This window comes from Podarcis bocagei, assembly GCF_964188305.1.
Source record: "Podarcis bocagei genome assembly, chromosome: 2".
NCBI classification, from domain to species: Eukaryota; Metazoa; Chordata; class Lepidosauria; order Squamata; family Lacertidae; genus Podarcis; species Podarcis bocagei.
The window spans coordinates 98,215,909-98,240,793 of NC_138126.1; the positions used below are offsets into that span (position 1 = coordinate 98,215,909).

Consider the following 24,885-nt stretch of genomic DNA (forward strand, 5'->3'; position numbering starts at 1 on the left):
ATTTATTAAAGATTTTCTTAGAGTAACAAATTAAAGTCTGTGTCTTTAATCACATGTCTATCACACTACAGAATTATTTATGCTTACTGAAAAACGGGCAGTTGTGACTGTAAGGGATTATTTGTATTTATGCATTTAGCAAGATTTAAACACTTACAGAGCAATCCTATACAGTACATGTCTACTCAATGGAAAGCCGGACTTCAACAGGACTTTTAGGATTGCAGCACAAGAGCCCAGAACTTCCCAGAAGTGTTATGCTATGGAAGTAAATGTCAATACAGTAACAGGGTTGGTAGAGTCATAAATATTAATAATCTGAGGAATTTACAAACTGCAGAGTTTAGGTAATTTTAAGGCATAAAAAGGTAGACTCAGCAAAACGATCTTAGTGAAATACACGATTGTTATCTCCAAGGCTCTAGAGAAGCTAGTGCCTGTGATGGTAATGTAATAATTTTAAGGCGTTTTCCCTAAGAAAACTGGAAAAGGGTTTCAAGGGTCTAATGTGATATTTCAAGTATTTTATCATTCCCACACTGATCATGTAGATATGTTAACTAATGATATTTTTAATCATAGTTGAACACATGTCAGAGTATCACCTACCCTCCAAATTGCAGCCTCGTCTTATTCTGGTATTCCGTTTTTCTGTTATGAAAATGGAAGTGTCATAGTGGCAGAAAGGATGTGAGGGGAGAGTATCTTTGTGCTGACTACCTCCATCGCAAGAATCCTTCAGAAAGGAATTGCTGCCAGGAACATTATGTGTCAGTGTATTTTGATGCATTGAATAGAATGAAAGTTTATGAGTCATGGTGGTGAGGCAAGTATGTGTACAAATTCAACAGGGCTTTGTTTGTTTTGTTGCTATTTTGTTAATGTTGTTAATATTGTTTCATAGATATGAATGCTGTAGTACCTTTGTGAATCCTATAATATTATTTTTAGTGTAACGGTGATGTTTAGCTTATTTCTTAGTTGTTTTGTTAATAGTGTTACATAGATGGTAGTTGTTGTTGGGATACTGCCAGGGAGACAAAAGCCATCATGGCCCCCACGCCATGTTTGTGATTTGTGATTGTTTTACTGATGATTTGTAAAGTATTCTATACAATTTATGCTGTATTTTTGATGTTCCATTATTTTATTTTCATCTTTTTTTGTGAGCCACTTTGGTATTTATTTGAATAAAAAGCAGGATAGAAATAAATAATATTAATAATGATACGTCAAGACATGGGCCCAGCAGAAAAACTTAAAATGAGAATAGGCCATATTTGCAATACTTGACTGCATCAGATTACCGTATTTTTCTGTCTATAAGGCTAGTTTTTTTCCCCCATTTAAAAAAATGTCAAAAATTAGGGGGTGTCTTATACACTGATACATCTCTCCCCCCCCCCGTTTTCTTAAATCTGAGTCCCCCCAAAATAGGGAGCGTCTTATAGACGGGAAAATACGTTGTTTCCTCCTCCATTTTTGTTTTTAACAGGAAAACACAATCTAATGGCTTCAGTTTAAAAGGTTCAATATCGATGACACTTTAAATCAGATTTTTAGAAAGAAAACACGACAAGATTGGCTCATCATTTGGCCGTAGCAGCAGAAGCTACAGAAAACTTGGTTCGCCCCTACCCAACCACCAGAAAATAACACTTGGCTCCAAATGCCAGTTGCAGGCAGCAGAGGGTCGATTATCTTCTGTCATCAGCTGAGTGACAGAGGGCTACAGGTATTACCTCTCTGTACTTAAAGGCAGGAAGGCCCACCTGACCACATCAGATGCAGATGCTGCTGCTGCTGCAACTATGTAGCTTCAATAACTGGCGCCTCAGTTCGCTAGCTTTCCTCTTCCCTCCCAGCTCCTTGTTTCCTTTTGTGTCATATCCACTAGACTGAGCCTGCAGGCAGGGAGCACCTTATCTTTTAATCTCTCTACAGTGCTTAGAAAATACTAGGTGCTTTCTATGTGGTGGTGGTAATAGTAAACATAGTTTAAAACAACCATTTAAAATCCAGGTTTTTTTTAATTAAAAAAACTATTTCTATCCATGTCCTTTAAGGAACATGGATTCATAGAGACAGTGCTTAACTGTCCCGTTGCCTCCAGCTTTGGGGAGGGGCATAAAATAGGAAAAATGGCTTGGATCCAAAGAGCATGTCACATAAATGGAAGGCTCTTCTGCTTTCACAAGGTGTCCCCTGTCCTCCAATTTCCCCTCTCCTCCCAGTTCTGCATCATTCACACCCCATTTGAGGCACTATCTAACACCCCCCCCCCCCCCCCGCTTTTTTACAGTGCAAAGGAGAGTGTGGCAGTAGCTGATTTAGCATCCTTGAATAACCAGAACTAGGCTCACATTTTTTTACATTCCACCTATCTTCTGTAATGGCTTCAGCTACACAAATAATATTTGTGTTATTGTACTACATTCCATCTAATACTACTTATTCCTTAGTTCCATGAACATTGACCACAGCTTTCCAGTTCTTTATAGCGTTGCAGGTGTGATTACAGATTATAATGAATGAGGCCGATTACAAAGATTTATTTGCACATTTTAGCTTGCACTTACATGCATTCATTTCAGATTTTAAAGGGAGAGAGAGACAGAAACTGCATGCCTGGCTCTATTTTACATCACATGCACCAAGAGACCAGAGGAGCAGGTGTACCTTGAATGGGGGTGGGGGAAGAAAGAAGAGAGAACAATGGACTTCTTGTAATAGTGCCTTAGCAGGCAGAGAGAGAGAGAGAGAGAAACTCAGAAGGTGATCAGCAGCAACCTTTTAAGAGCGCTTTTGTTTCCTTTTCGGATCAGGTGGAAAATATAAAAACACAGAAATACACTTTTTGGTTGGGAGTACTGCCTGCAATTAGAAGCAGCAGTAAACCAGCAGGCCAACTCCAGCACAAAACTGAAAGGATTTACATTGGCAGCTGTTTCACTCACTTCTGCCATTGTTGCTGAAGTTTTTTTTACAACTGCGAGGGGAACAGCTGCTTTGCAGAATTCTCCTTTAGAAGGGGAGAGGGATGAGCAGAAGTCTAGCCAGTGGTGAATCAGATTTTCACAACTGCTTAGTCAATGAGACACAGCCTGTGTTTACATCAATTAACGGGGCAGGTTAGGAGACACAGAAGAAAGCAAGGAACCCCTGAATTAAGTGGAATGCTTCCAGTTAGGTAAAACACAGGTGAACCAGCCTGTCTGGTAGCTGAGCTTTGCCAATCAGCGAACTTAACACCGCCAGTCGAGACATGCCTGCCCCACAGAGCTTTACATGAGCCAAACTAAGAGCGAGGTACCCCGCCTTTCTTTTCCTTGAAGAGTTTCATCCTAAACTTCCCCATCTGGCTGACAGCAGATTCCTGCAAGACACTCACTTGCCACAATGTTCCTTGTAAAGGTCTGAATGGCAGAGGACTACTGCTCCCAGCAAACATGCCATTGTAAACAGGACAACAGAGCCAAATACAGTCAACCCTCTGATGTCTAAGGTAATCCATTCCGGAAGACCGTTTGACTTCCATAACGTTCAGCAACCGAGGCGCGGCTTCCGATTGGTTGCAAGAGCTTCTTGCACTCAAGCAGAAGCCGCATAGCACGTTCTGCTTCCAAAAGTTGTTCAAAAACCGGAGCATTTACTTCCGGGTTTTCAGTGTCCGGGAGCCGAAACGTACGATAACAGAGGCATTCAGGAACTTAGGTTTGAATGTAAAAGCTGCAAGCAGAACTGCTCTTCAGGCAGCACACTGGATACAGTAGAGTCTTCCCACAAATGATATTCAGGACTGGCATTGAAAGTAAACAGTTTTGGCAAGTCCTTTCTAAGACAGCAGTTTATTGAGAATCATCCAACAACCCTGAGATTAGGAGACTTGCGCTCTACCTACACAGCTATCCAGCTCAACAGAAAACAGATCAATATAAAACTGTTTTAACAAATTTGTCTGCCCACCTGTAACAGGGACACAATTTAAAGGGAGGAAACTAAACACAAAAGTGCCGAGCAAGCAACCCAAAATAAGAAGCCATTAAATGTCAGTATGTTCAGGGAAGTAAGGTGGGCTCAGAGCCTTGTTTTTAAAATTGGCACATGATGGCATTTACTCGGGCAAATTATTTATAGACCTATAAAATTCAACCTCAACTCAAAAGCCAATGGGTGGTATTCAACTAAGTTTTACACAAAGCAGACCTACTGAAATGAATGCATCTTACTCAGTCATGCTCCTTAGGTTCAATGGGACTACTCTAAGTAAAACCACACATCATATATAGCTTCCTTTCAAGTGCTCACATCTGCTTTAATTTTTGCTTTGCTTTTATCTGCAGGAACGTCAAAATATCTCAACCTGGAAAGAGCTGCAAAAAGAAACTCTGAAGGACTCCAGCCTGCAAAAAGCTGCAAAAAGAAACTCTGAAGGACTCCAGCCTGCCTCTCTGGCAGTGTGATGCTGCCCTACCTAGCAGCAGAAACCTATAACTAAGCAGCTCAGCCCATCAGCCAAGACTCCAGCCTGGAGCACAATACTTGCAGGCTGCTTCTGCTAGGCTTCTTGCAATGTGGAGAGCCAAGGAGGGACACACAGGAACCTCCAGAGATACCGTATTTTTCGCTCCATAAGACACACTTTTTTCCTCTTAAAATCTAAGGGGAAATGTCTGTGCGTCTTATGGAATGAATGTGTGGTCCCTGGGGCTGGGGGACGACGACCAGGGCTTCCCCCGCCAGCTCCACAAGCTCTGGGAGCAGCGGGAAGCCTGCGCACAGCCTGTCCGCTGCTTCCCCGAGCTGCTCTTTGGGGCTGGGGGTGGGGGAAACCCGGGCTTCCCCCGCCAGCCCCACAAGCTCCTGAGCAGCTCTGGGGTAGCCAGTGATGGGCCGCACTTCTCCCTCCTTGGGGAAAAGCCGCCAAGAGCCACACACACACACACTCCACGCAGCTCGTGAAAGGGAGCGCTGAGCAGAGCCTGGGATGCATACAGGCTCTGCTCAGCGCCCACTTTAAATACTTTTTCCCCCTTGAATTCCCCCCCCCCCAAAAAGAAAAAAGTAGGTGCGCCTTATGGAGCGAAAAATACGGTAATCAGAGGGAAAGAACAGCCATAAGAACAAAACCTTCCAGGGTCGAACAGGGATCCAAACTGGAGCATTCCCTCCAATTTTCAGGAATTGCTGTTGTTAAAAAAGCATGTTGCAGCATCCAAACAAGAGTCTTGGAAGCGCTGGCTGCTTTGGAAAATCCTTAAAACAAAGAATGAGACGGGCAGTTTTAAATCCTAGTTAAAAAAAAAAGAACCTTTACAATAATTGATGGACATTTTAAATCAGGCACCCCAAAACTCAGCCCTCCAGATGTTTTGGGAGTACAACTCCCATCATCCCTAGCTAACAGGACCAGTGGGTCAGGGATGATGGGAATCGTAGTCCCAAAACATCTGGAGGGCCGAGTTTCGGGGTGCCTGTTTTAAACCAAGGCTGGACAGCACTCCAGATTGCCAACACTGCAAATAAAATGCTGGCTTTTAGGAGCTGCATTAACAAGGCGTTTAGTATGTCTCTTTTATTTTTAAAGACAACCTAAAAGTCAGCAGGTTTTAAGACTTTTCTGTAGAATAGCAAAAAAGAAAAAAAAAAGGCAGGGAATGTTGGAAGGGCTAGATTTTGGTTCGAGGTGGGAAATGGCCTCAACAGGACTACCACTGCAGCTGGAAGGGCAAGAGGTCATGCCATTTGGGGCAGGAGGGGGAAGGTTCAGTTTCAAAGCATTCCTTCCCTGCTGCAGTAGTAATACATGGGAACAGCAGTCAGAGAATCCACCAATCCTAACCCTTGGATCTGATGCAATTCGAAAGGCTTGGAGGCTCAATGTTACACTGTGCATCTGCTGAAAACCACCAAGAGCTTGTTCCCATGTGACACTTAAAACAATATGAAGTCTTAAGTGTTCAAAGCGCTTCACTGACACGATCCAGTTTTAAAACTTAACAAAAAGCAACAACTCTACATGTCTGTATTATTATCCCCTGTATTGCAGATGCAGAGACTGAAGCCAAGAGAGCAGCTTGCCTAAAGCCACTTTATGAGTTCCTAGCAGAGGCAAGATTTGAACCGGGGACTTTACGATTCACAGCTCAGTCTCTCGGAGCACCTGCACATCCACCCCAAACGTTCTTGGATGTGGATATCATAGCTCCCTCGCTGCCATCATAAACCCAAGTCCTTATTGCACAGCCTCTATCTACTGTCCAGCAGGAGGAGGGTTAAAAATATTTTTAAAAACGGGGGGTGGGGGCGTGTTGAAATAAGAGAGAAGACACCACTAGAAGAGCCACTTTGTGAAATAATGATATAAGGAGCATTGCCCCTTACTAATGGTTTCAGATCTGAAAAGTAATGCCTTTACTAAAGTATACAGTGGTACCTCGGGTTAAATACGCTTCAGGTTACATACGCTTCAGGTGACAGACTCCGCTAACCCAGAAATAGTACCTCGGGTTAAGAACTTTGCTTGAGAATGAGAACAGAAATCGTGCTCCAGCGGCGCGGCAGCAGCAGGAGGCCCCATTAGCTAAAGTGGTGCTTCAGGTTAAGAACAGTTTCAGGTTAAGAACGGACCTCCGGAACGAATTAAGTACTTAACCCGAGGTACCACTGTACTGTTTTCCTTACACTTGCTCAGGATTTCTCCTCCCCAGTCCACCCCCACCCCCCACAAACTTTGTGCTATGCACCACCTCTTTCCTTTCCTCCACAATTCTATTATTACACTATTTCAAAACCAGGGTGGAGTGCCTAATCCAGCATGGGTGGCACTTGAAATTGTACCCAGAGAGCAGACACCTTGCAAGAAGGAACTGTTGAAAGACTGGGGAATTTATTCTCGGGATAAGCCAAGCCAGGTTGCCTGACCCCTGCAATGTTGGATTTGTTGAACTGTTGAACCGCCCAACAGTTAAGTGCTGCGCAAGGGAAAATTCCAACTAGCTTTTGTCTCTCCGTTCAGAAGCCAAGGGTTACCAATAATATATCCTCTTCCCCTGACACAGGGTGAGCCAACAGACTACCCAGTCACAAGGGACGCAGAGGAGAGTGAAGGAGGCAAAGACACCACCACCAGACACCTGCTTCTGTTCCAGCTGATTTGTCTCCCTCCGCAGGAGCCACTTTGAGGGCTACAGCTGAAAAGCAGAATCTACAATCAGGAAGTTCTGTTTTCCATTCTGTTCTGTAGACAAATACGCCATAGAGTCTGACAACTTCTTTTCTTATTTTTAAGAAGCCAAAATTGCACTCAGTAAGTTATCACTTCCCTTGTCATGCTATTCAATATACACAGAGAAACTGCTTTTGATGTACTGCATGAACAAAAGTCCCAGAAGGGGGTTGGGAAATCCCAGAAACAATTAAGAACAGCTTGTGGCTATAACCACACACTGCACTGACAGCCACATCTACAAGTTCAGCCTTTGCAGGTGCAGTAGAGCAGTAGAAACCCATTGTTTCCATACCAGCCAAGATTTTATACCGGCTTCCCAGCCAACCTGGAAAATAATAATTCTAGAACTGAGCAAGGACAGAACTGCTTAGACAATGTACATGCATGCTCACACAAAAGTTGCCAGCATTGTGTCACTACTAATGAGTCATCGAGGGCATGGATTTGACTTAGAAATGCCATGAATTTGGCTGCACTACGTGGGTGGATGAGATTTCACAGCAAAGGAGGGGCAGACAGAGCATTCCAGCAGTTTAGGATAGAAGGTTTCTATCATTAGAGTAGGATAGACTTATGCTGGTGCAGGAAGAGGCACAAGCCTTAGAAATGGTTGGTTTACATAATTATGAAAGGCACCATTTCCTGTCTTAAAAGCCCCACACATGAACTATGCACCCCAAAGTAAACATCCCTAATTACACCTCAACCTCCCATTTGTACAATAGCTTCAATGTGTTAACTCTAGGTAAAAGTTAGCTGAATGCAACCTATAGTAAAAAAAGGGGGGGAATGAGACAAGAAAAAGGTTTCTAAGCAATGTGCATGTGCGCACACACAAATCTTGCCAATTAAAAATGGAAAGAGCGGTTTCTCATCATCAAGAAGGTTTGATGAACTCATTGAGAAAGTGGCATTCTACTGAGTCATTACTGAATTACTCCACACAGTGAGCTGAACATATCCCTAAGATTGTAGTTAATGGGCTTTTCTACCACCTTCACTAAGACGCTGAAAATTTGAATATTAGATTTAATATGCTTTAAATTACCGGGTTCTGGAACTTTCCCCATTAAAATGTCAATTAATCTGACAGTTTTACGCTACCTACAAGGGTCCTTCACAAGCAAACACTCCATCTAGGCAGCACACCACCCAGAAAAACATTTTCCCATATGGAACACAAATAGTTAATTAAGAACAGGTAGGTTAGTACCTGCTCTGGAGATATGGGACTGAGTAAATGGTTAACTATGCAAGGCACTCCAGCACTGCAAAGTATTTAATCTTACCTTGAAAAACACTGGAAAGTCTATCACAGGTGAATGACACCAAAGTTATAAATTGTTCCCTCTCCCCATTTCATGCACAGATTTTTAAAGGGGATATGTTCAAGTTGTACATGAATTGCAAGCATCTGGCTTTTTTTTTTTTTAAGCAAGCTGTCTGTTTTTCCTGCCACCAAATCTTATTGCTTTGGCGAATATACGCAACATACACCAGAGAAATTGAGAATAGATTAACAGGACACCTGATGAAAATGTAATGTTTGCGGATTTCAGTTTAAGCAGTAGAGCAGGGGTCAGCAAACTTTTTCAGCAGGGTGCCGGTCCACTGTCCCTCAGATCTTGTGGGGGGGCGGTCTATATTTGTGGGGAGGGGGGGAATGAACAAATTCCTATGCCCCACAAATAACCCAGAGATGCATTTTAAATAAAAGAACAAATTCTACTCATGTAAAAACACCAGGCAGGGCCCACAAATAACCCAGAGATGCATTTTAAATACACATGTAAAAACACCCTGATTCCCAGACTGTCTGCAGGCCGGATTTAGAAGGCAATTGGGCTGGATAGCCCGGCCCGGGTCTTAGTTTGCCTACCCATGTGGTAGAGCAATATGAAAAAAGGGCCTAAACAGACACACTTCCTACACACCTAGTTCACACTTTAACAGATCAAAGTGTGAACAGCACTCCTAGGATAATGGCAAATGGGGTTCAGATGTCAACAATGAACCTTTCAATGTGCTGATTCTGGCACTTGGTTCCTGTCCAGGATTTCCAAGGTGGGCTATTCATGGGTGTTATTTAGATTATAGTTTCAACGCATGAAAACACACACACACTCTCTCTCTCTAACACAGAAGTATCTCAAGTTACCATTCCCAAAATGGAAAAAAAGCAAAGCTTCAACCTCTTAAAAGCTAGGAGTGCTTTGGTGTGGCATCCAACTGAGCAATCAATGTCACCAGCATTTACAAAATGCATGCAGCAATCATGTCCAGCTACGGTTGCCACTGCTAAACACGGCAATCAAGCCCTACATACCCTTCCTCCTGTTTCCCTCCCCCCAACACCATCCTTTTATCCACATGACACTCCTTTTCATGAATGCCAAATTACTACTTGCGCACCTGCAAAACACACACACACCAATAAACCACCCGTAAAAGAGTTTGCAGGATACGATACGCACCACACAAATTCTATAAATTTTTTACTACATCTGGGCTGATAGTTACACCACTTTGCGATGGAAGATTAGAAGCAGCAAAACGTTAGCTGAAGGTCAAGCTTCTGTACATCCTAACAGAGATCCGTTTACTGTTACCGTGGTTTAGCAATTAAAGCGCTGGCTCATAACACACCTGCTGCCAAAGGAAGAACACAACACACAACACTTTTTCACAGTTTTTACCTCAGCGATCGGCAGCACACAGACTGATTTTAAGCTTCTAAAAGAAGCATATTCTAACACTCCTCCCAACCACATCCAAGCATACGGAAGTGCATGTAAGCCCGAGAATTGTACACAGCCTCATACGTGTTTATTTAATGGCAGTGCTATAACCAAACCAAAATAGCTCCCATTTAACTCCTCAAAGGAGAAAATACTGCTAAACAAGAGATAAAGGCCCTCTCTGCCTAAATAAATAAATAAATAAATAAATGCCACAGGATCTGAACGTCCATCTGGAACTCAGGAAATAATTTGTTAGCTTAAGGCACATACATACATAAAAAGGACATTGTTGGCAAGCCCCGCACCAGTTTACCAAATATTTGTTTAGTCGCATGCTCTGTGCTAACCTGAAGGCCGAGGAAGGATTGTCCCACACAACGCCAAGTGATCTCACACCTTCCAGCCTGTCTAGGCAGGCTGCTCTTTAAAAGCGTTCATACTAGTTTCCACTTAGGCTGCATTCAGGGCCAAAACTTACCTTGTTAAACTGGAAAAGGTCACGCTTGAGCCTCTCTCTTATTGGGTCATGTCCCGGTCTCAAAAATCTTCTCATTTTCCTCTTTAACCGCTTGGCCCCTAAACCTAAGGAAGAACAAGAATATTTGATAAGGATCACGTGCAACCTAGCTAGAACATTCCACACGAGGAAAACTGAAATAACTTGCATATTTCAGGTCGATTTTCTCTGGCTAGAAGCGGAAAAGAGCGCACCAGAAGTCAGGCAACAGTTGAGCGATAACACAGCAAATAAGCATTTTAAAAGATCAATTCTAGGGACTCTCCCAGCTTCCCAGATTGGTTGGCAACCCTGACTGGGATCTGTTTTCACACCATTCTCATATTAAATGAACGAGGGGGAGAGAGGAAGAGGGAGTTCAACTATTCTCATGAGACTAAATAGAATTAAGCTTTTTCTGTGTCAAAAGAAACAGCAGTGTCGCATGCACAAGACTACAACATTACGTTGTTCAGCATTATTTATTCCAAAGCTGCACCATCCTGGTACATACAAATTGCTACGCATAAGAACAACCTGCCAGATCAAGCCATCTAGTCCACCACCTTGTTGTCACAGTGGCCAACCAGGGTATATAAACCAGGATTAGGATCCACACTCAACTCGTAAGCAGCAAGTGAAAAGGGTAGGAAAGGAGTGAGGAACCGAAAATCTAGTGCTTGGGACTCTCTCTTGGCCACAGCCAAACCACAGCCCTTACTGAGTCTGCTTCACGACCTCCTTAGGTGGTTGCATGCGACTGGAATATGAACCAGGGTTGGAGAGATGTGTCTGTATGCAGAAGCCTCTCGCATCTGCATGGGTGGAATGTAGCCTTAAAGTAACACCCACCTGCATTGCTCCGCCTACTTTTGGCTCTGGCCCCACCTACCACTGGTTGCCCAGGAGGGAGTGAGACCCCTCAGGATGAAAAAGGTTCCCCTTCCCTGAGGGACAGAAAATATCACTCAGCTTTATCTACACTAGTGGTGTACAAACTTCTTTCAAAGAGGGCCAGATTTGATGAAGCGAAGGGCCGTGAGGGGCGACCAAAGGGCCAGCCAAAGTTGTTGAGCTTTTTATAAGACTGAAATTGTTGAGCTTTTTTTATGAAGTTGTGGAACTTTTTTTAGGATTGAAGAGTTGTGGAGGGGTGTTTTGGGGAATTTTACCCCAGGAAATAAACTGCCACAGGGGCCGGATTAAACCGACCAGTGGGCCGCATTAGGCCCCCGAAACGGACTTTGGACATGCCTGATCTACCCCGACCGTTTTGTTAAATATATAAAGAATAACGTTCTTGAGAACTGCATACTTTGGGACTTCCAACATCGTGCCCAGAAGAGTTCTGGAGAACTTGAAAGGTTGCTCACTATCTTGTCAAATTGTGAAGGTCTTAATCAAAATACTAATAAAATCAATAGCCTATTGAAAGTTCTTATTTTTTTCTCCCTAGTGGACCCACACAGCTACCTAGAATTTTTGTAATGTTGAGTATGCAACCTGTGCTCAGAGACTTACTTTTGTCTAGTGGTATCTGGCTAGAATATCTGCATTTTCACAGAATATTTTGGGTGATTAGAGAAAGGTGTAGGTGAGGCCAGGGGCTGTGGCACATAAGGTACCACCATAAGAGACTATGCTCTGCTCAAGAGACACCAATTCTCTCTTTTGATCTCTTCAAAGGGGTTGTATTAATCCCCGACACTATGAAAGCCTAGAGGTTTTAGCTGAAATTCTAATTCAAAACAGGCACTTAGGTTCCAGTGAAATAATCTGTTGCTGCATGGAGGATTGAAGCCTTTATTAAAAATAAAGCAAATGGAAAGCAAGGCTTTCATTAAAGGAGCCGCTCTGCCAAATTCTGGGGAACACACAATCGTACATGCAGTTGTACACATTACATGGATGCTTTCTACAGCGGTTGCACGTGGGAGTCTTCCCGGTGTTTACAGCGCTGAGAAAAATGTTCAGCGGTCCTTGGTTGATGCATCAAGATCTGGTGTGGAGACAGGTTAATTGTTAATCTGTTTCTACAAAAAACCACAAATGCTTAAACCAGCAACTGCCATGGAAGATGCAACAGCCTTAAGGTATTTTGCACCTCTGCAGATACCGCTGCTCAATGCCTCTGCAAAAGCTAATAAAAGATGGTAAATACAAGAATAACCCAAAGCAACTGAGCTAACAATAGCATTTGGAGCAGGAAATGCAAAGCCAAGAGTTCAACTACCTTCACTCACAAAACAAGGTGTGAAAAACATTAAGCCTTGGAAGAAAGCAGTTTAAGAAGGGCAAGGCCTGGGAACTTGGAGAAATCCAAGATGAATAGACATGTTTTAGGAAAAGGTGTTACCGTATGTTGGAGGGAAGGAAAAGGAAGATCCAGTAGAGCAGAAGGATATCTGCAGTTTCACTTAGAAAATTTTGCATACAAACGATGGCTGGTATACCACCCATCTTGCCATGTATATTTTGGGCAACAGCTGTATCCAATTATTCTTGAGCTGTTTTTGGACCACCTTTGTATCTCACAATAGCAAATGATAACAACTTTAAGGCTCTCAGCCACAGCAATAAGCCCATGTGGCCCCCAACAGAAAAAAGGTTCCCCACCGCTGCTGTGGACAATCATTGCAGGGAACATGTTTTCTATGTGCAACACATATTGGATAAGTTTCCCCCAGTTCTATCAAGCCACATATGTGTTCTTTAGGCTGAAGTGAGAACATGAAAAAGACACTGCTGAATTGGGCCAGTGGCCCATCTAGTCCAGCAGTCTGTTTTTAGAGTGGCCGACAACCTGATACCTTATGGGAACCAAACAAGGAGGACTTGAGGCACAACAGTATTTTCCCCCATTCTGCGGTGTCAGCAAGTGGTATTCAGAAGCATACAGTTTCCAAAACTGGGAGGAGAACATAGCCATTATTACTAATAACCATTGGATATGAACTTAGGAGGGTTTGGGTTTTTTAATGCGGAACATACAAAGCTGCTTTCTAATAAGAGTCAGATTATCAGTCCCTCTCACCCAGTCTCACCTACCCTGACTGAGAATAGATCTCAGTCTGGACAGCCATGTCATTAACTAGGACCTGAACCTAGGACCCTCATTAAAAGGTAAAGGTAAAGGGACCCCTGACCATTAGGTCCAGTCGTGACCGACTCTGGGGTTGCGGCGCTCATCTCGCTTTATTGGCCGAGGGAGCCGGCGTACAGCTTCTGGGTCATGTGGCCAGAAGCTTCTGGCGAACCAGAGCAGCGCACGGAAACTCCATTTACCTTCCTGCCATAGCAGTACCTATTTATCTATTTGCACTTTGACGTGCTTTCGAACTGCTAGGTTGGCAGGAGTTGGGACCGAGCAACGGGAGCTCACCCCGTCGCGGGGATTCGAACCGCCGACCTTCTGATCGTTAAGTCCTAGGCTCTGTGGTTTAACCCACAGCGCCACCCACGTCCCACAAGGACCCTCATTATTATTGCTTTATTATTTATTGAATTTATATCACCCTTCATCTGAAGATCTCAGGACTGTTCACAATACAAAAATACAGGACAAAGGCACAAACACCATCCCACACACATAAAAGCAATAATGTAAGAAATTAAGGTGGTCTGCCAAGGAGCAAATCAACTGGAACAGTAGTCAGTGGCAGACCACAGGTAAGAATTTCAGCTTTACCCCTGCAGATGCATCTAACAGTTGTTCAACTTTAGACTGTAAGACCCTTTTGATTTTTGAGTGGAAAGGTAGACCATAAAGGCTTAAAGCAAGAACAAGTTAAGTTGCCTCTCAGTATGCTGTTTTGGTACCAGGTAATTTAGCCAAACAGGGCAATTTGAAAATACAAGGATTCTCATAAATCAGCACAGTATTCTCCCAAGCATGAAATGTTCAGTTTTAGAAATGAGTCCCATATATTTGCAAACGTAACCATATTACTTATAGTATGACTTAGAAGCAGCAAACAATTTACTGCTGTTTTGTACTGAGGGGCACCATAAAGGTCGCTACCCTGGGGATGCCACTCATCACACACACTCCAATATGAAATTCTTGGACTACAGCAAAGGTCTTAGCAGCTGGGGATGTTTCTATTACTTTATGCTTATATAAACAAGTGGGCTCATTCTCTCTGCATTCCAACCAGTAATGAGGTCGCCCCCCTGCATGTCATAAATCAAACTATTCCCTCATGAGTTTTGCCACCACATAAGAGTGAAGGATAGACAGCCAAATTAAGGGACAGAAGTTACAAGGTGAACATATTTCACACCCAACTAGCATGAGCTGTAGCAGAAGGGATGCAGTTCAGTAGCACAGAAAGGGGTCCAACATTTAATTCCTGGCATCTCCAGGTATGGTTGGGAAAGATTTGTGCCTGAAACCGTGGAGAGCTGCTGCAAATCAGTAGACGATACTGAGTTAGATAGACCAACGGTCTGATTTGATACACAGGCAGCTTCCCATGTAGAAAACTACCAATTCCAGCTAATTCAGTATTTGCCACACAGCTGCACTTCTTACCTTCTAGACCAGCCTTTCTGAACCTTGGGTCCCCCGACGTTGTTGAACTATAACTCCCTTCACTCCTTGCTAGCAGGACCAGTAGTCAGGGATGATGGGAGTTGTAGTCCAAAAACATCTGGGGACCCAAGGTTAAGGAAGGCTGCTCCAGACTGTACAAAAAAAGAACAAATTAGTAAAACTGAATACAACTGGATCTATTCCCCCTTCTTGTAACAAATTCTTCAACGTCTCCATATACAAGCATTGGCGTTAGGGTGTGCAGCCGATGTGTACCAGTTTAGTGAATAGAGACTGAGTAAGCTTTCTTCTATGCTTAAAATTCTACAAGGAAGGCTCAAGCAGTATGTGGACCGAGAACTCCCAGAAGTGCAAGCTGGATTTAGAAGAGGCAGAGGAACCAGAGACCAAATTGCAAACATGCGCTGGATTATGGAGAAAGCTAGAGAGTTTCAGAAAGACATCTACTTCTGCTTCATTGACTATGCAAAAGCCTTTGACTGTGTTGACCACAGCAAACTATGGCAAGTTCTTAAAGAAATGGGAGTGCCTGATCACCTCATCTGTCTCCTGAGAAATCTCTATGTGGGACAAGAAGCTACAGTTAGAACTGGATATGGAACAACTGATTGGTTCAAAATTGGGAAAGGAGTACGGCAAGGCTGTATATTGTCTCCCTGCTTATTTAACTTATATGCAGAATTCATCATGCGAAAGGCTGGGCTGGATGAATCCCAAGCCGGAATTAAGATTGCCGGAAGAAATAACAACAACCTCAGATATGCAGATGACACAACCTTGATGGCAGAAAGTGAAGAGGAATTAAAGAACCTTTTAATGAGGGTGAAAGAGGAGAGCGCAAAATATGGTCTGAAGCTCAACATCAAAAAAACGAAGATCATGGCCACTGGGCCCATCATCTCCTGGCAAATAGAAGGGGAAGAAATGGAGGCAGTGAGAGATTTTACCTTCTTGGGCTCCATGATCAGTGCAGATGGTGACAGCAGTCACGAAATTAAAAGACGCCTGCTCCTTGGGAGAAAGGCGATGGCAAACCTAGACAACATCTTAAAAAGCAGAGACATCACCTTGCCAACAAAGGTCCGTATAGTAAAAGCCATGGTTTTCCCAGTAGTGATGTATGGAAGTGAGAGCTGGACCATAAAGAAGGCTGATCGCCGAAGAATTGATGCTTTTGAATTATGGTGCTGGAGGAGACTCTTGAGAGTCCCATGGACTGCAAGAAGATCAAACCTCTCCATTCTGAAGGAAATCAGCCCTGAGCGCTCACTGGAAGGACAGATCATGAAGCTGAGGCTCCAATACTTTGGCCACCTCATGAGAAGAGAAGACTCCCTGGAAAAGACCCTGATGTTGGGAAAGATGGAGGGCACAAGGAGAAGGGGACGACAGAGAATGAGATGGTTGGATGGTGTTCTTGAAGCTACCAGCATGAGTTTGATCAAACTGCGGGAGGCAGTGGAGGACAGAAGTGCCTGGCGTGCTCTGGTCCATGGGGTCACGAAGAGTCGGACACGACTAAACGACTAAACAACAACAACAACAAAGCTTTCTTCTCCTAAATTATTAACACTCAATACTCCATACTTATCTATGGAAAGAACAGTACATTCACACATTTTACTGTGACAGAAGAATTTAGGATAGGAAGGAAGAACTTATGGCTTTCCAGATCTTGTTGGATGACAACTTTCACCACTGGCCTTGGAGCTGCTGGAAGTTGAGTCCACCAATATCTGCAGGTCCACAGGTTTCCCATCCCTAATTCAGAAGACTTCTTTTGTAGAAGCATGTGACAGATATGCTCGCAGGTAGGCATCAAAGCAGGACCATTCAGCAGATGGGAGTGAAAATGATCACCTATCAAGCAAGCTCTAATGGTTAATATGTCAGACTAGGACTTGGGAAACCCAAGTTAGATCCTACCTCAGCCATGAAGATCTCATCTTGGGCAAGTAACTATTTCATCATAACCTTTCCCATGTATAACCAACCAACAATCCAAATATTCAGACACTGGGATGCCGCCCATAAGCAATCCATTTGATAATTTCCAAGGCTGCTTTCAAAATGGCAGCTCTTCCAGCAAAAGAAAATGAAATGCCTCATGGAAGAGGGAGCACTTCCTAGCATGGAGACTAAGCATGACATCAACTTTGTTTCTGATGCTGCCTTGCACATACTGACCCTGATAAGTCTGGCAGCAACCAATTGCTACAGAATGCAGTATCAGGCATGACTATTCAATATGTCCCTCAACAATAGCCCAATGCTGCTTGAAAAACAAACCACCTGGATGCCACTTGGCAGAAATGTATGGTATAATTTTCATGAGTTCTTTTCACTTTCCATTTCCTCTAAGCTGGGAGTTGTACGTACTTTCCACTTCAGGAAAGTAACCCTCAGGCCTTGAGCAAATTATTTCACAGACTTCACAACCCATTTTGTGGCTTCTTAACCTCTGAGTATTGAGATACCAACAGGAGCAAAAACTGCAACTATCTGGTGCATTAGTTTGACAGGGCAAGGAGCGCTTGGTAAAGACAATTAGCAAAAACAGGTGTGAAGGAAAGAGTGCCCAGTTGTCTGCCATGGAAACTTTTGCAAGAAGGAAAACAACAGAGAGAGGAAAAGAGGGAAGGAAGTAGTAAATAAAGTAAGATGCTCATAAATGTGGTTTATGTGGTCAAATTACACTTAACCTCCATTGTCACAAACAGGCAGGAGAGAAATGTGATGCTTTCAACATAATGCTAAAATGAACGAACGACTAGATTTCTTGTTCCAGTCTTGGGAAATGATTTACCCTCCAATACACCCAACTACAAAACTGAAAGTTCATGCAGAAGACTGCACCCTTTTTGACTTCCTTTTGACTTAAAACGATTTTTACAAACATTGATGATACAATACACACAATATCCACAAAATCAACTTCTATTTCTTCATCAGCTGTGGATGGAATAGGGCTGTGATGGACTGAGGATGAAACCAACACATAGAAAACAACATATACATTTTGGAAAAGTCTTCAGTGGTGGAGAAACCCCAACATACTGGATCCCAACCAATTTCTTTGCTTCCTCAATTCCACAGAGCACAACTCAGGGCACACACACTTTGAACAATAAAGCTTATAGAACAGCCTTTGAGACAAATTTCTTCACTGGTCACAACCATCCTCAGCATTAGGGCTGGACAATGTTAGGTTTTCAACACTGATGTATCACCAGCCAAACATTGTGGTTTTGTGATCCACTATGATGTTGAAACAAGTTGCATTGGCCCCAGCTGGCGGGGTGCAGTGTAAAACTGCCTCTGCTCTCATTGCGGAAGCTGAGGAGGCACATTCACTCTAGCGCCTCATGGGCCAATGCTGCGGGAAAAGACATCAGCCTCACCTGCAGAGCACATTCTGGACCCAGACCACCATTACCAAGAAGGCCCTCTCACCTTTTACCATCTGCCTCATCTCCTAAGGTGAGGAAACACAGAAGGGGGTCTCAGACAATTTGCAAATGCGCTACCTGGCAGATTCGCAGAAGACCTTTAAAATACTGGGCTGAAACATCAAGAGTGCTGTAGCACCTTGAAGATAACACAGTTACTGGGCATAAGCTTTGGCGAGTCCAAGGTAATTTTTAATGTACCATGCTAACACAATTGACCTTCAGGAGTTTGCCCTGGGTTGGCATTTTAACCAGTTGTGCAGTGCCAATTAGCAGTTTGTATATTGCAACTTTTGTTATGCTTTTCACAGCCCTGCTCCAAGCAAATGCAGAACATATAAAGGGTCCTGATACATAAGACCAAAAGATTGACTGGTGCATCCTTCTGTTCTAGTAGCAGTCAACCAGATGCCCCTGGGAACCTCACAAGCAGGATATGGGTGTAAGAGCACTATCCTGGCTCATGGATAGCTCAGCTGGTTAGAGCATGATGCTGGTGACACCACGGTCATAGGTTCGATCCCCATATGGGACATATACATATTCCTGCATTGCCAGGGGTTGGACTGCATGATCCTCAGGGTCCCATCCAACTCAACAATTCTACGATTCCATGATCCCCAGCAACTGGCACTCAGAGAAGTAGTGCTTCTGATGTAAAAGGCACCACACAGCCATCATGACAAATAGCCATTGGTAACCTGGTCTTCCATGAATTCATCTGTTGGCTCTTTTTGAAGCCATCACAGTTGGTGGCCACCATTATATAATGTGGGAGTGGCCACCATCATTTAATATGCTGTTACCTGAATCTTCCAATATTTAGCATAAATAGATGGCCCTGGGTTCTAGTGCTATGAGAGATGGAGTGTGTGTGTGTGTGTGTGTGTGTGTATGTAAAAACTCCCTCTCTTCCCACTTTCTTCAAAGGATGTATAATTTTATCCCTGAAAATCTTTTGTGGCAGTGGCATAAGCATCCAAAGTACTGCAAAGCTGCCAAATACTTACTTGACACAGCTGAAGTGGCCAATAGGTTTCGAGAAATGTATAATTTCATACTGCTGACTCAAATGGATGAAAGAGGAGTACCCCATCACAGAACAAGTATGTTCAAGTGTTTTTTTTCCCCTCTGAGGCCTCTTGGAAGGATATAAAGATGTGAGTGTTTTCAAGGCTGTTTTGATTAAAGGGACGTAGAACATTAGGGATGATGATTAAGCTCAGCCAACTTCAACAATTTAAGTACATTACTTCTAAAGGTTTAATTTGGAAAATAATCCTATGATTGAACAGCCATGGTCCTCTTCTTACTGGCTGTTGTCAGCCACGTGACAAGTTATAAAGACAGTCAACAGCAGTGGTTCAGTGTGTGTGAAAAAAAGACACAGACAGACAGACATCATGACATGCTTTTCTTTCTTTCTCTCTCTCTCTCTTAAAGTAACTTTCGATAAATGCTGACTCCAAAAATCTAAACAACAGGAAAGGTATAGGAAGAATAGTAACCCATCAGATTGCAAAGATGCTCTTTTCATTTTGGTCCAGTCTTATCTATAAGATTCAGGTGTATTTGCTAGGGTTTTTTTTTTACCATGACAGTACTGAAATGAAGGAAATGATGCCAAGGTGCCTGGTATATCTCAGGGCCAAATTACATGTTACATAGTTGTGGGTTCCTTTAAAAAACAACAACAGCAACTGAGGTTGCCATCAGAAATTGAAGAGCAGCAGGAAAAGGAGCCGATTACCCCTTTCCACCATTTCTGCACCCCCAACAAACTCCTTTCCCACGCAGCCCTGCTCTCAATCAGAGGATTAGACGGAAAGGGAAAAGATAAAGTAGAATATGCCTGGTTTGGGCCACAGATGCATAAGAAATTTCATTATGGCGCCCAGAATATGAAGCACTCAGTCAGCCATGTATGTCGAGTAGCTCAGCTGCTGGTAGCAGAGATACAGGCTTGACAAGTGATCGAGAGAGACTTATGCCCCTCCCTGCAGCTATGGTATTCAGTAAGCAATGCAGGCTTACAACAGACCTATTCAACAAGACCAGAAAATGTGTTAATCAGTTCTCATCATAGCAGTCAACTTTCAGATTTGAAAATAAGGGATCAGCAGCCTCACCTGTCCCGGGGACAGTCTACGGGATATCTATCAATCTGGGATAGCAGCAGGAAGCAGCAGGAAACGGTGATGGAATAAGGGAATTTCCCACAAAAAAAGGGAAGGTTGACAGTTATGGTTCTCATAACAAGAGCAAATGTTGTTATCCTATCACTTTCATTAAAACAGGTCTCTGATTGATACAATATGCAAGACTCTTCAGTTAGGAAGTGGTTTATCCTGTCTTAAATGGAAGGGTAATCTGCATGTTTAATACTTTTGTTCTGTGCCATCCCCAACCCACCAGACTTACTTCTGGCCATTAAGGAAGACCTGTGAATATTATTTAAAAGGTCATCACTGAACTTCCCTGCAGTGACTTCCCTGCAGTAAAATACTCCATATTTTGTAGCCTCTTAACAAACCTCTGTTCCTGAGGTATTGCAGTTCACAAGTTTCCTGTCTCTAAACTATAGACCCCAAAATCAAATCTGACAAGAACAGAGATATGTGCAGCTGGCAAAAAGTCAAACAGAAATTAATGCAAAGGTGACAAGTTAAGCCAATTATTCCAAGTAGAATTTAAACAGAATGTTTGAATAAAATGTTGCAGTGGCAAGTCTTCAGGAACTCAGAGCAGCTTTTGAAAAGTGGGTTTATCCATGCATACTTGAGAACTCTCCAAAATTTGTTTCCACTTTAGTTAATTTTGAGAAAACCAGGCAAAATCACATTTAAAATTATAATCATATGCCTACACATCATCAGGAAGGAACACTGAAAAGCATCAAACCCAGAACTATTTTTCTAGAAAAAGAGCTGCCAAAACTCACCATGAACGCCTCCCTTGTTCTCTTATAATGGTGCCCACCTGAGAGGTGTTGGAACTGTGTTCCAGCTAGTAAAAAGCCCTGATCATATCCGAGAACATTTGGTGTATGATCTACAGCACAGAGAGGGTTTCCATTCACTGCTATGAGGAAGAAGGCTTGCAATTCTAAACATGGAATGTCCAGAAGGCAAGTTCCAAATTTGGTGGGACTTTCTTATTGAGTAAGCCTTTTTAGGACTGAGTTAGAAGATGCACAATCAACACAGGGTTTCTTTCCTTTTTACAGGTAACCCTTGAATTTTAAATCTGTATTGTGAGATCTGAAGAGATCAGATGTAAGATCTGGGAAAATGACACACGACTAAACGCAAATTTTATAGGAGACTAATCACAAAGCAGCAATATTTCAGATTAACTCAAATTATCAACATTTCAATAAGGCCTCAGTCAGACAGAGCATTCACTTTGCTGCAAATGTGACAAACTAAACAGCTAAGAAGATAGCCAGGTCATAGGACAAGATTCAAAACAAGCATAGGCAAACTCGGCCCTCCAGATGTTTTGGGACTACAACTCGCATCATCCCTGACCACTGGTCCTGTTAGCTAGGGATAATGGGAGTTGTAGTCCCAAAACATCCGAAGGGCTGTGTTTGCCTATGCCTGATCCAGAATAAGACTTGTATCCAGCGCTGCATGAACGGCATTCCACTCCCACAATGGAGCTTCCCCTTTCTTCTCCCTGCATGCTTCCAAAAACTGATCCAGGGGGACCCTTGACACTCTGAAGCAGATTTTGAAGGTGTGGGAGAGGCCTGCAGGCGACTGCAGAGGAAAGGGACATTCCATTGCACAAGAAGTCGTCTGTTGTGCAAGCAAACAGCAGCATTTGGAGTTCACACAAGCCACCTTATTTGCAACCCTCAGAGCAAGATGACCAGATGATGTTGTACTTCAGCTCCCATCAGTCTCGACCAGCATGGTCATAATGATAAGAGTTGTATTCCATCAACATCTAGAGGGCTACAGATTTCCCATCTCTGCAGCAGAGCATACCACTGTGCATTCCATACAGAAGCAAGATTAGCCCAAAATCTAAAACTCCACTCCAAATACCAATGGCATTTATGATGTCTGTAATGAAAAAAACAACAGCAATAAAAACTTTGTGTTGCTTACTAAATTTATTACTATACATGCACCAACCAAGTCATTTTATTGCCAGAAGCTAACTTCTCAATTCATAAGTGCGCTATACAAGACACCACTAAAAATCACACTGTGGATAATTCCACAACACCACATTTAAACTATGGAAGTTATACCACACTTAAGTTACTGCAGAGAATATAAATGAAAAAGGCAACAGTGGCAGTGAATATTCTTAAGATCACTTAATTAATCTTTTGAGTGATGTAATAGACAGGTCAGTATTTTCCATTTTCCACTTTATTTGATGCTGTACATGGCAAGGACATTCCATGATAGTTGATTCATATTAGAGATAGAAAATACCACATATAACACAAAAATGTTCCCATAATCCTGCAAAAGGAGGTAGGGCTATTTTTCCTTTTAATCACCCAACTTACTCAGAAAAAGATTGTCTGTTTGGGACAAACTTGTTAACCATAAGCTTCAGAATGACAATTTTAAAATATACTATATGCTCCAGTGAGGCAACTTCGGTGTGAATTCCTGTGAGAAGTATTTGCATAGCGAAGAGTCAGAGATATTTTTAAGTGTGATAGTACATGGAGTCTTCTGTGACCGAAAGCTGCTCACACGCCTCTGATGAAGCAATGGCAACTAGTTTCCATTGCTGTTATATCACATATTAATGCCTGTAAGTCAGGGATGCAGCTTTCCAGATGTTTCTCAACCTACCATCAGCCCCAGTCAGCATGGTCAATGGTCAGGATGACGGAAGTTACAAGTGAAGTTCCCCAACTCTGCTGAAAGACTGTAAAAAGTGGCTCTCTGTTTACATTTGGTTGTATACCAATACTAGTTGTCATTCATCCCACAGGTTTGTCAAGTTCAATAATTGCTGATTTTCCCTTCTGGAAGTATACCCTACTACACAGACCCTAAACATGTTTACTCAGAAAGCAATCCCATTATTGTAATTGCATATGCTCAAGGGAACCAGGGATGGTCTGGGAACAGCTGATGCTGCAGCAAAGCAGGAACAGACCTCAACAATAAACCACACAGAAGATCACACAGGAGCAGAATAAACATTATTAAAATTGTGCACGCTCTGGACTACAAGCTCTCATTTAAGATAAAACCCACATATTAAATGTAATATTAGGCAGCAGCTGCTTGACCAGCCACAGCTTGAGCACACCTGTGGCAAAAAATATTTTAACAGAAGCGTCAACAATACATAGTACACCCTTGCTTCCTACAGAGATCTTGAAAATGTAAACACCTTTATCAGCTCAAACTTGCTGCTGCTCATGAAACATGCTGTATAGGTGACTCTAGACTCTGAATATTAACACAAATTTCAACCATGAACAGCAGACAGGTAACTTCAAGGAACCACCCCCAGGTTCCAGTTTCAACAATACAATAGGCATGAACACCTACAGGGTCACCTGTCCCACCTCCAAGAAAAAGATGACATGTTTCACTTCAGCACAGCAAGAGGTGCAGAGCAGGGGTAGAAAGCCATTTGTCCTCAATAATACACCATTGTCTGAGCTTCGAATGAAAACCTGCTGAAAGACCATTAATAAGGCAACCTCAAAGAGATTTATTTAACAGTGAAATTATTTCAAAGGGCTCTGATTTCCACTGAAACAACTCAGATTTAATGAGACCCGGTAAGTTTTCCCAGCCTCCAAAGCAGTTACTATTTCAGGTTGAACAACTAGCAAGCCTTCATTGTTTGAAGAGACCAGCTTGTCTTAGAAGTTACACATGGAGTCCAAATTAAACTGGGAGGGGGAATAGGGCAGGAGGGCAGTTTCTCAGCTATAAAAGCCTAACCTGATCTTTTACTTATGTGCCTGGCCTTTGGAGAACACAACAAGGCTATTCTCAGTTGTGATACTTGACAAATACCTTTAGTAAGTTAGGGTGTGGTGTCCACTCATATTGCTAAAGACTGCATGGAGATTTCAGTTTGCCTCAAGCTTATCTGCAGGGGCATTCATTACCTCAGATGTCAGCAGTGTTTGGGGAACAAAGGGAAAATTTGGCTCAGTTCATGTGGTAATTTCAGTACCACAAACAGTTATCTAACACAATGAAGGGCAGGTTTCCATCAATGTGGGCTGATATTATCATACTTGCCCAAGGCTAACGCCAAATGCCCCAAAACACACATACCACATTGCTCTGTAAGAGAGGATCTGCCATCTTGGATTTCCTCAATGAAATCCCAGAGCCAACCTTTGGCCTATGTCAGGGATATCAAACCCTGCTGGACTACAACTCACATCCTCCCTAACCAATGACTAT

The 24,885-nt window shown here is 42.9% G+C and overlaps 1 protein-coding gene across 5 annotated transcripts in view; it reads right to left on the reverse strand.

Moving 5' to 3' along the window:
- The window catches only part of LLGL2 (LLGL scribble cell polarity complex component 2), a 67,276-nt gene that overhangs the window by 41,124 nt on the left and 1,267 nt on the right, over nucleotides 1-24,885 (reverse strand). For all 5 annotated transcript variants that reach the window (XM_081185096.1, XM_081185094.1, XM_081185095.1 and 2 more), the window contains one exon: nucleotides 10,451-10,554. In XM_081185096.1, coding sequence (XP_081041222.1) covers nucleotides 10,451-10,525 — 75 coding nt within the window. In that variant the 5' untranslated portion in view covers nucleotides 10,526-10,554. Of the gene's footprint in view, nucleotides 1-10,450; nucleotides 10,555-24,885 lie in introns of those variants that run through there.